The sequence below is a fragment of the Tachysurus fulvidraco genome, chromosome 19 (genome assembly GCF_022655615.1).
Source record: "Tachysurus fulvidraco isolate hzauxx_2018 chromosome 19, HZAU_PFXX_2.0, whole genome shotgun sequence".
Lineage (NCBI taxonomy): Eukaryota > Metazoa > Chordata > Actinopteri > Siluriformes > Bagridae > Tachysurus > Tachysurus fulvidraco.
In genome coordinates this window covers 17,337,164-17,349,499 of record NC_062536.1, presented here as the reverse complement: position 1 = coordinate 17,349,499, position 12,336 = coordinate 17,337,164, and the positions used below count along the sequence as shown (strand labels likewise).

The window sequence follows — 12,336 nt, the reverse complement described above, 5'->3', positions numbered from 1 at the left end:
CCAGATTCTTCTCCCAATAACCTAATGCATATATGTATGTTATTATAACGGATTCGGGTCTAACACCCTTCGATGTTTGTCCTTTCGCTCCAGCCTTGTGACTCACGGTTTCTCACGGTACTATATAGAACCCGATGCTTCTTGGCCAGTAGCAAAAAAAAGTGGTTCTGCTTAAAACCCCTTGGAGAGAAAAAAGTTTTAATATTAAAACGGTTCCATAATATAAAAATGCGTAAGGGTGCCATTACATTTGGATTTATATCTCTATGTAGATTATGGTTCTACTCCAGAACCTTTTTTTTTCACTACAGAGAACCTTTTGTTCAACGGAAAGGTTCTGTGGATGTTAAAGGGTTTTCATAGTCCAATAAACCCTGACAAAGAACCAGCTTATGAACCTTTATAATGAACAGTGTGTGGTTTATAAAGGAAATAAGGAGAACTATTTCAGGTTCTGTGTAGAACCCTAAAACAGGATGTTCCATGTTTGGTTCCCCAAGGAACCTTTCTCTTTTCTAAATGACATAAAAGCATAAAAGCATTTTTTTAGCTTAAAGAACGTTTTATCCACAACAAAGAACTTTTTGTGCAACGGAAACGTTCTGACGATATTAAAGGTTCTCTACGGAACCGTAAACCTCGACACCAAACCGGTTAAGAACCTTTATTTTTAATTGTGTGCGGTATATAAAGTCAGCATTAAATCCATTTTAAATTCTGTATCGGACCCTGAAACATAGTTCCTCCGGGTTCCTCAAGAAGAACCTTTCAGTAAACGATTGTTAAAAGAACCTCCTTTTTTTTTCAGTGACACTTGAAACGACAGGTTTATAGTCTGAAGATTCTTTTCACTGACAGAACACAAACATTCCATGGATGTTAAAGGTTCTAATCAGAGAACGGGGCTGGGGGCGGGGTTACTGTTAGCGCCTTTGATAATGTACCTAAAGTTTACTAATGTTTAATACACTTTTACTTTACTGCAGTATAATTACTTATCAGCACACATGATAGTAGGTAGCTACATGCTAAGGCTAACTTATTTCTGTGTTAATGATAAAATAACGTTATGTACTTTATCGATTACAACCTCCGTTTATACAGATTACGCGGAGCTGCACGTACACGTTTTATTTGCTATGTTTGGATGCTAATGTAGGTTCGCAAAGCCATGAGCATTAACAGTAAAGCAACATCCGCCATTGTTGTTGTGTTTGTGTTTGTCGCTGCTGCGCTAACGTTGCTGTGACACGTATACAGTGACGTCACACTCGGCTCAGCACTAGCTCTGAACCAGCACCCAGTTCTTTTTGGTGGAAAAGGGGTATTAGAGCCATTTGTTTTAGTCTAGAGCCCTAAAACAGAGGCTTGGAATTGTTTAAATGATTAGTTTTTATTTCATGTTGTTGTGATTGTTTAAAGCTGAAGTGTTTGTGTTGTGTGTTGTATCGCAGGCAAAGCAGCTGGAGGAACGAGATCAGCAGCTGAGGAAGCAGGACGCTTTCTACAGAGAACAACTGAACAAACTAGAGGAACGGGTACGGACACACACACACACACACACACACACACACACACACACACACTGTAATTGATGACGTGATGAACTTTTACCTCAGTGTGTTTTTTTCCCTATCTGAGATTCGATGTAGATTTTCTGCCACTGTAACAAATTAAACAGGGTGCTGTAGTTATGTTTGTGTACCCCTTGGGGCAGTCGGAGGGGGTTCCTGGATTCGAGGAAATGAGATTCACGAGGTCCAGATCACCTTTTAGTCTCCGGTCATCAGCTCACATTCATTTTGTCCTTAACCCGTCGTCCTCCTGCTGCTCCGTCTCCTGCTGGGTAACACAGAGAGAGGAGTTCACAGCCCATCACCTGCAACCTTCAACACACACACACACACACACACACACACACACACACACACACACACACACACACACACACACACACACACAAAGAGCATTACATGACAGACCAGGCTCTCCAGAGACTCTGTGTGTGTGTGTGTGTGTGTGTGTGTGTGTGTGTGTGTGTGCGCGTGTGTGTGTGTTTGTCAGCCTCTTATTAAAACAGACAATGATATTGGTTGTGGTGGTGTTGTGAAAGTGCTGAAGGAGCGTTTTTCCTTTCTTCCCCCCCCCCCCCCTCTTCACCTCCCTAAAGCAGCGGTCTTTGTCTCGTTATTAATTGCATGCTGTGTTGCTTTACTTTTGAATATCCTCTACTGAATCCCTCAAGGTTACCAACAAACTTTCTGTAGTTGCACAGTTAAAGTCACAGTTACAGCTGCGTTCATGTTCGGGGGAATGAATTAGTCACTGAGACCAGCGTCTGGAAGGTCGAGGGGTAATTAGGTACAGTTAAAGTTCTAACTGCTAGTGAGTTATTATTATTATTATTATTATTATTATTATTATTATTATTATTATCTCTTTTTCTTCTCCTCTTTCTCCCTCTCTCTCTCTCTTTCTCTTTGTCTCTCTCTTTCTTTCTCTCTCTCTCGCGCGTTTGTGCTCGCGCGCTCGCGGCGCACGGCGCGGTCGCGCGGGTCTCACTCGCGGGACCAGCGCTCGCGCGAGCGCGAGCGCGCGAGGGCGCGCGAGGGAGACCCCGCGCGCGCGCGCGCGCGCGCGCGGGCGCGCGCGCGCAACACAACAGCGCGGGCGCGAGGGGCGCAAGCGGGAGCGCGCGCGGGGGCACAGCGGAGGGAGCGCGAGGGAGACACAAGAGCGAGGAGACAGAGAGAGGGAGAGCGAGAGGAGCGAGAGCGGAGAAGGGAGAGAGAGAGCGGAGAAAGCGAGGGAGAAAAGAGAGAGAGAGGAGAGAGAGAGAGAGAGAGAGAGAGAGAGAGAGAGAGGAGAGAGAGAGAAAAAAGAGGGAGAGGGAGAGAGAGAGAGAGAGACAAACAAGAGAGAGCAGAAAAACAGCGGGAGAGAGGGAGAGAGAGAGAGATAGAGAGAGAGAGAGAGAGAGGAGAAAAAGAGGGAGGAAGAGAGAGAAGAGAGAGAAAAAGAGAGAGAGAAAGTCTATATCTATCCTCATCTCTTTCTCTCTCTTTCTCTCTCTCAGTCTCACTGTCTCTCTCTCTTTCTCCCATCTCTCTTTCTCTCTCTCTCTCTTTCTCCCATCTCTCTCTCTCTCTTTCTCCCATCTTTCTTTCTCTCTCTTTCTCCCATCTCTCCCTCTCTCTCTCTCTCTCTGTCTCTCTCTCTCACACACACACACACAGTGACAGAAACATTATTGATCTCCTCCTGCCTCATAAATCAGCTATAGATCCTTGTTCAATACTCAGAGCGGCGTGTCAGCGCCTCGCCGTCTCGTCTCAAATAGAGACAGAGGTGAACCCCGTGCTCCAGCCCCCGACTCGGTTTTAGCCCCTATGGATTTATGGATGTGTGTTCGTAAGACAGATGTGTTGAACGTCCCGAGTGTAGGAGAATGCTGTAAATCCAGTGGCACAGGTGCAGGAGGACGGTGAGGAACGAATGAAGCGGTTTTGCTCTTTTCTTCGAATCCTTTTTTTTTTTTTTTGGAAAAGGGAATTTATTTTTGATGCCCCGCACTTTCACACAATACAGTGTTTAAATTTCTTCTCGCCGGAGGCAGACAGGATGCAGACGGGAGTTTAATCTTGTTTCAGTGAAGTGATGTTTTTAATTATTCATCATCACCTCTTGTTGATCTGTTCTTGCTGTTATGTCTGAGGGAAAGTTGATCCAGTCCTCTCTTTCGTCTCTCCTTGTTTTTTTTTTCTTTTTTTCTTTCCTCTCTCTGCCTCTGGCCTCCAGGAGAGTGGAACAAGTGACGAAGTGAAAAATAAGCAGGGAAGGGAATAGACAGAGGATGGAGACGGCGAGAGAGTGAGAGAGTGAGAGAATATAAAAGGCTGATATATATTACACGTCTCTTTCAATTCAGGCCACTCGTTTATCAGAAGCTGGTGTCTGACAGGTCATCACAGCACACAGACGGCCCCCGATTCGGCCCGGGCCTCCAAATTGCCTTTAAAGCAATATCTATATCTGTGTCTATACATCTATATTTATTTATTTATAGCACCGTGTGTAAAATGATCTCATTATGAAGCTTCTCTAAAGTTTGGCTTTGTGCATCGCCATCAGGTTTCTGCTCCAAACTGTCGACGAGGACGCCCTCGAGTCGTGCAGAGGGAAAAACGACGAGGCGAGCACACGAGCTACTAGCGCTCTAGCGCCGTAGCCCGGCAACCCCGGGCGCGGTAGTCGTGGAAACGTTGTTTGGAGTTTCTTCGATAGAGTGTACAGTTTATCTGTTATTGATGCTGTCTCGGTTTTAGCTGTCTCTCAGACTTCAAATAGTTTTTACTTTACTCATTAGATGGATAGTTAAACATAGGAACAGCGAGCCGGATCACTAGCTATCATTAGATTGTCTGGTGTTAAAATCTTTGACGTAAATATTTTTGTCTCCTCGCTCCCATTAGTAATTAACACACACACCTTTTCCACCAAAAAGAACCGGGTGCTCGTTCAGAGCTAGCACTGGTGTTGGTTCCACTGGCGAACCTTCTAAGTACCGGTTTGCCTTTCCATCGGTTAGAGAGCCGTCACAGAGCCGAGTGTGACGTCACTGTATACGTGTCATGTTACACAGCAACGTTAGCGCAGCAGCGACAAACACAAACACAACAATGGCGGATGTTGCTTTACTGTTAATGCTCATGGCTTTGTGAACCTACATTAGCATACAAACGCGGTGAGTCCAACATGTACGTGCAGCTCCGCGTAATCTGTATAAACGGAGGTCGTAATCGATAAAGTACATAACGTTATTTTATCATTAACACAGAAAAAGTTAGCCTTAGCATGTAGCTAATTACTATCATGTGTGCTGATAATGTATCATATTGCGGTAAAGTAAAAGTGTATTAAACATTAGTATACTTAAGGTACATTATCAAAGGCGCTAACGGTAGCCCCGCCCCCAGCCCCGCCCCCAGCCCCACCCACAGCCCCTCACACAAGCAGTTCTTAAGTCTAGACCAGCAACATTTTGGTGCTACTTAAGAACCACTTTTCCTGGTTCCTACCCAGTGCTTTGGCTGTCGAAAAAGAAAGAGCTGGTTCTACATTAGGCTCCGAACCTGCACTCAAACTGCCTCGGTGGGAAAGGGGCAACAGTCCACATGAACGCTATTATAAAACACGTACGTTTTCACTTAACGCTAAAGTGAGGTTCGGGTGGGTCACGCGCAATATTAACACAACCTCATACAGTATAGAAGAATAAATCGCTGTAACGTCATTACGATTAAAATGTCAAAGGAACGCTTTTCTTCAGATCGTCTGATCGTATCTCATGCATTTTTATTAAGCCGGTCTGGTTTCGGACGTCGTGCCGTGGTGCTGACTACAGATCCGGTTATATTCCTGACCGTATGTTTTGTCAGCAACTCGAATAGTCGAAAGCAAACGGCAACAAAACGGAGTCTCGTAAAATGTATTTATTTATTTATTTGTCTCTTGAGCGAGGAGAAGGCTAGTCTGAGGTGTGCTGAGCTGAGGTTTCCTCCTCTTTAGCACTTCTGAGGTTTTATATCTAAACGCTGGCTGTAGCGTCTGCGTGCCGTGGAGCCGGTCTGTACGCGGTATCCGTCGCAGTATGGTTTCTCCTCTGCTTCTACTCTGGCCTGTGAGAGATAACACCACCCTGGTGCTGTACTCCAGCACTCGTTATCAATCCAGCGTCCTCCTTATCAATTCCGTCTAAAACGAGTAGCAGAGTTTGACTAGCAGAGTTTGTTTGTTTATTTATTTGTTTGTTCAGGCTTAAGCCATGCAAACATTCACTCCGTGGCAGGATTATGTTTCTTTTGATTGCTTTATTAGTCGATGAAACCCTCCCGGTGTGTGAGATTAGCAACACATACTCTCCTGATTTCCAGATCCTTCTTTGTAAATAAGGATTAAAGAGCAAACAATATCCAGGATTGAGCTAAAATGAGACTCGATCTAAAACGAGTCAGGACTCTGTCGTCTTTCCCTCTGTTCATAACCTTACACTGAGTTTTGGGTTGAAGTCCTGAGCTTCATATTAACAGCCACTGTGGAGGGAGACATGACCAAGACGTACAATGACCAACGTGGGCACAACAGAAGGGTAAAAAAAACACAGTAAGGCAGAGGAAGAGGGGGGGGGGGGGGTTAAGGCTTTAAGGTTTTTAAGTGGGGTTGATGGAGGATTGAGGATTTGCTCAAAATCAGAATCAGCTCCTGTCCTGATCGCTTGTTAATCAACGACAGAAGGAGAGCACAGAGTCCTCCAGCTCCACTTGTATACAAGACCAAGACAGATGTAGGTTGTTGGCTGAGTATTGTGTGTGTGTGTGTGTGTGTGTGTGTGTGTGTGTGTGTGTGTGTGTGTGTGTGTGTGTGTGTGTGTGTGTTTGGGTTTTTTTGAGGTCAGAGTCATGGCCTCAGCAATCAGAGTAATCTGTCTCTCTGTTTTTTCTTTCTTTGTCTGTCTCTGTCCCTTTATGTCTCTCTGTCTGTCTTTTTCTGTCTCTCTCTCTTTCTTTCTTTGTCTGTCTCTCTCTCTTTCTCTCTTTTTCTCTTTTTCTCTTTCTGCCTCTCTCTCTCTCTCTCTCTCTCTCTCTCTCTCTCACTTTCTGTCCCTCTCTCTATCTCTCTCTTTCTCTCTGTCACTTTTTCTCCTCTGCCTCTCTCTCTCATTCTCTCTCTCTATCACTTTCTGTCCCTCTTTCTCTCTCTCTCTCTCTGTCTCTTTTTCTCTCTCTGCCTCTTTCTCTCTCTCTTTCTGTCCCTCACTCACTCTCTCTTTCTCTCTCTCTCACACTTTCTGTCCCTCACTCACTCACTCACTCACTCACTCTCTCTCTCTCTCTCTCTCTCTCTTTCTCTCTCTCTCTCTCACACTTTCTGTCCCTCACTCACTCACTCACTCTCTCTCTCTCTCTCTCTCTCTCTCTCTCTCTCACACACACACACACACACACACACACACTCTCTCTCTCTCTCTCTCTCTCTCTCTCTCTCTCTCTCTCTCATGTTTGTGATTCACACCAGACACACTCTGTATGCTCCTACACCTCTCTCAGCGCTGCTACGCCTGTTATACAGTCAAACACATCACTAACAGCCTCATAAGCACTCAGGTTAACTGTGACCTCTCAGTCCCGGCGTCTTCGCATACCAATCACGCACAAATAATACTAGAGTTTTCGTCCCTCTCGGGATGAGAGATGAGGTGTACAAATAATTGCACAAATAAAAGCACAAATAATTGCAACAAAAAGACAGAGACGTCAACTTCAAGACGAGGCGTTACAAGTGAATAACGCGATGTTTAAAACAATAGATGTCTAATTAAATATTTGCACATGTGCACACATCATAAAGTAAAACAAAAAGCTATTCTGATTAAGCCATTTCGGTTTAAATTGGAATCGAAGTTGTCACGACTATTATAACGACAGTTTATACTCACAAGCTTAAAGGGGATTCTGAATGATTGTTAAGTGGGCGGAGCTTAAAACTAATTCAGACAAAACAGCAAAAATAAACATATTATAATGTGTTAATGCTGGATGATATTTAAAAAAAAACTGCAACGATATTTCCTTCTAAAATATCGCGATAAATGGTAAATGATATGTTGCCGAATACTAAACTAAAACATTAGCATCCTTGCGTTTTCTCGTTTTTTTGTCGCGTTCTTGTCGACCATTCATCATCCACAGTGGTGTTAATATGAAGCTCATAAGAAAGTAGACACTCGGGACTTTAAGCCTTTGTAGTGTTTCAGAAGGATTTCTTAAGTATAAAGAGCTCAGACTCGAAGGTGTTTATCTTTAACTGTTAGCGTACCATCCTAGCTGAGTTCATAGAACAGCCAAGAAAAGACCAGAGGAACCCGGAGTCTGACGTCTGCTGTATCCCAGGGACGTAGCGAGGCACGTGAAGTTCACGAAAGGCTTTAAAACCCAAATAAAATCATCTTTAACCTGATCCTGTAATGGACAGGACACCTAAATACGAGGCGCTACGCTACGTCTAGACGAGACGCACGTATAAAAGTGTTTAAGTACTTAAGAAACTTATAACTTAAGAAAGAACTGGTCAAGAGTTTCCAGCTTTATGACTTCCTGACCTGCAGGTCAGAGATACTGGGACGGAACCTACAGTACGAGCCCTTTAATTATGGTGTGTGGATCTGTTTCCTTTCTGTTTAATAGGAGGAAATCAGATTAAAACTGCTAGTAATTGTTTGTGCGTTTTAAACGGTCGGAAAAAGTCACAAAAGGGGGCAGATGTGATTTACAGGGAAATGAATGGGTACAATTTGGATTTAAAAAAATCCTCGAGGGGGATTTTTTTTAAGCCAGATCCTCGGAGCCGATGTGGACGTTCTTGACCACTCGACCAAAAACACCTTTAATCACTTACTTTTTCAGAGCCATGTTCAGCCTCAAACTGTTTAGGACTGTTTAACTTCAGTAGTGGAATGAGCTGATTGGTGAGTTGGTCAGAATTACTTCAGGAGAATGTGGGATTTGGTCAGATGTTTTTTCAGGAGAATGTGGGATTGGTCCGATTTCTTTTCTGAGAATGTGGGATTGGTCAGATGTTTTTTCAGGAGAATGTGGGATTGGTCGGGTTTTTTTGAGAATGTGGGATTGGTCGGGTTTTTTTGAGAATGTGGGATTGGTCAGGTTTTTTTGAGAATGTGGGATTGGTCAGGTTTTTTTTTCAGGAGAATGTGGGATTGGTCAGATTTTTTTTTCAGGAGAATGTGGGATTGGTCAGATTTTTTTTTTAAGGAGAATGTGGGATTGGTCAGATTTTTTTTTTTCAGGAGAATGTGGGATTGGTCAGGTTTTTTTGAGAATGTGGGATTGGTCAGGGTTTTTTTTTTCAGGAGAATGTGGGATTGGTCAGATTTTTTTTTTTTTCAGGAGAATGTGGGATTGGTCAGGTTTTTTTTTTCAGGAGAATGTGGGATTGGTCAGATTTTTTTTTCAGGAGAATGTGGGATTGGTCAGATTTTTTTTTAAGGAGAATGTGGGATTGGTCAGATTTTTTTTTTCAGGAGAATGTGGGATTGGTCAGATTTTTTTTTTCAGGAGAATGTGGGATTGGTCAGGTTTTTTTGAGAATGTGGGATTGGTCAGGGTTTTTTTTTTCAGGAGAATGTGGGATTGGTCATTTTTTTTTTTAATGATAATGTGGGATTTGTCAGTTTTTTTTTTTTCAGGAGAATGTGGGATTGGTCAGTTTTTTTTTTTCAGGAGAATGTGGGATTGGTCAGATTTTTTTTTTTCAGGAGAATGTGGGATTGGTCAGATTTTTTTTTTTTCAGGAGAATGTGGGATTGGTCAGATTTTTTTTTTTTTTCAGGAGAATGTGGGATTGGTCAGATTTTTTTTTTTCAGGAGAATGTGGGATTGGTCAGATTTTTTTTTTCAGGAGAATGTGGGATTGGTCAGATTTTTTTTTTTTCAGGAGAATGTGGGATTGGTCAGATTTTTTTTTTCAGGAGAATGCGGGATTGGTCAGATTTTTTTTCAGGAGAATGTGGGATTGGTCCGATTCTCTTCAGCATCAGGTGGAAGTATCACAGTTTGGACAGAAATTTCCACTTCTACATGCTCATGCTGCTTTTACAATTCCATGTGTTCTTTTTAAAATATCCACATTGGAGTCTCTTCACAACTAAAACACTTTTAATCACTTACTTTTTTCAGGATCATGATCAGCCTCATGCTGTTTGGGTCTAATAGAGTGTGTTTCAGCTGCTCCCACATCATTAACTGGGTTTTAACATCATTTAGGAATAATACATCATTTGGATCAGAACCGCTGTTAAAGTCTCTGCTCTGTTCTGTCTGGGCGTCTCAGTGGGCGACGCGGTGACCTGCTGATCTTCATGACCTGGAGCTTTACACACCTCACAGAAATTCCTTTTCATCACACAATAAACTCAACCACCACCACTGCACGCTTTACTGCTCTCAATATCCCCCTCCATAAACCTTTAATGGAGTTTAAATTGTACAGTAGGACTAGGTGGAGGTGGTGCAAAGACCCATTAAAAAAAATAAATGAATAAATAAACAATAATAAATAAATTGTATGAGGAAGAACTTCTTTTGTTTATCACAAAAAAATGTGACTGATGCATCATTTAACTCTCTCTCTCTATTTCTCTCTCGCTCTCACTTTCTCTCTCTCTCTCTCTGAATCTATCTATCTATCTTTTTGTCTTTTCCAGAGCACCCAGTTTTACAAGGTCATCAATGAGGACTATCACAAAGCAGCAGATGAGGTGAACTCTAAATTTAGGTGAGTTCAGGAAGACAGTGTTGTCCTGGGCCTGTGAAGTAGAGGTCTTCTCGGGTCTAAAGAAATGTACCCGACCCGAAGTGACCCGAATCACTTTTTACCCGAACCTGACGAGCATAATTTTTTTCTCTTTTTTAGAAAGACCTGACCCGAGACAAACCCTAAAAAATTTGACCCGACCCGTGGGCAATTTTTTTTAACCTGACTGGGCCCGAATGTTGCATAACTACACTAAATTGACAGGTCTGTTTCAACGAAAAAGAGCTCACCGCCAGCCGCAAGTCACCTGCCACATGTCGCAAGCGGTCTTGGCATACAGAGGAGAGGTTGGAAAAGGACTCGAGTCGATGCACACACACATGAGATACAGTAGTTCGGGTCTTCTCGGGTCCGTTCGGTAAAAACACATTCATTTTAAATTACCCGAGACCCGATGCCGCTATTATTATACCCCACCTGTGTCCGAGGCACACGTGAAACTTTTAGACCCGAACCCGCTCGCGTCTCGGGTCGGACCTCGGGTTTTCGGATCTAAGTGGACCCGTGAAGACCTCTATTGTGAAGATTTATTTATAACTATGAAAATACAAAATTTCTCATCATGTCCTTAAACCCCAATATAGAGTCTAGGAATGCTTGGTTTCTCGCTGTTGTAGTCATTTTCTGGCCCCTGAGCTCGGACACATCTTTTTGTTCGACTTTACATTTTGTTTCATGCCAACAAAAAAAAAAAAACTCGGATAGGCAACAAAATCCAAAACTAAAAAACCGAACTGGAAATGTTTACACACTGTACAAAAAAGGGTTTATGTGGATTCCTATGTTATCATGTTTGTTAGTATCGCGCCATCTCTGGTTTCTATAGCAACTAACTCCGGACGATCCGCAACTGTAAACGGATAAAAAGTATGACGTGTCGTTCTTTAATACCTCAGGACACGGTGTTCTGCGCTTCAGGGCGAGTTACGCTCGTCTGAGGCATTGCTAGCTCACTGATGTTTGACCATTTGCCCACAGCTGTAACTAAAGATCATGTTGGTATGAGTCCATTTTGGCCGTATATGTCTTAATGTGGCCTATTAGCCCCTCATATTAATGCCTGAGAGTGGCTGCGATGGGAAGGGAGGGCAGGCTGTTCCAGTACTAGCCTGGCCTCACAAATCACATTAGGCCATCATTAGGCCGCCTTCCACAGCGCTAACACGGGGATCATCGTCTCTACCGAAATGCCTGAAATTGATTAGCAAACTCCGGTGGGGCCGGGGAGGACGTAGGAGGGGTGGAATTGCATTAGGAAATGCATTAAAACAGCATTAGCATGACATAGCTACCCTTCCCAAAGCAACCTCAAAGTGGGCTGGGGTGTCATGTGACCAGCAAGGCTCGCTGTGAGTGCTACGATTGGCTGATTGCATTAGAGCGGTGCATTAGCAGCTTTAGGATTGGATTACGAGTCGAGGTTGGAGGATATGTGTAAGTTTTTTTTTCTGCGGTTAATGAAATGTTTGCAGGCTCTGGTGTTACTGTTGGAGCCGGAGAGGCACGAGATATCCAGCCTGCAACAGACTAATTAGGTTTGCGTGTGTGTGTGTGAGAGAGAGAGAGAGATGGAGAGAGTGTGAGAGAGAGCAGGGGTATTTGGGTTGTACATTAGACTACAAATAAATCCGTATCGTCCGTCCCAGCGGATCGGGCCGCTCCATTCGGGTTCCGTAACAAGAAGTGGAGATAAGATGCTATCGTGGATTCGGTTAAAATAATAATCCCGAATAGCCGGAGCCTTTTGATTTCCTGAAAGTCGAAACCGTCCCGAGATAAATATGGCAGGAATCTGCATAATTGAAAGAATTAAGAGGAATTTGATATGATAATTGCTCTTTTGAAGCTGTAAATGACTCTCGCTTGAACAAGCTGGTTTCCTCAGTAGTGCATGGACTTTGATGGTGAGTTGAAGCGATGGTTAGTCAGGGTTATGCTTCCAAATTG

At 43.4% G+C, this 12,336-nt stretch overlaps 1 protein-coding gene across 3 annotated transcripts in view; it reads left to right on the top strand.

Moving 5' to 3' along the window:
• chchd3a (coiled-coil-helix-coiled-coil-helix domain containing 3a) overlaps positions 1–12,336 on the top strand; it is a 90,455-nt gene that overhangs the window by 62,781 nt on the left and 15,338 nt on the right. For all 3 annotated transcript variants that reach the window (XM_047804107.1, XM_047804106.1, XM_047804108.1), the window contains 2 exons: positions 1,455–1,538; positions 10,280–10,350. In XM_047804107.1, the coding sequence (XP_047660063.1) occupies positions 1,455–1,538; positions 10,280–10,350 (155 nt within the window). The remainder of the gene's footprint in view (positions 1–1,454; positions 1,539–10,279; positions 10,351–12,336) is intronic.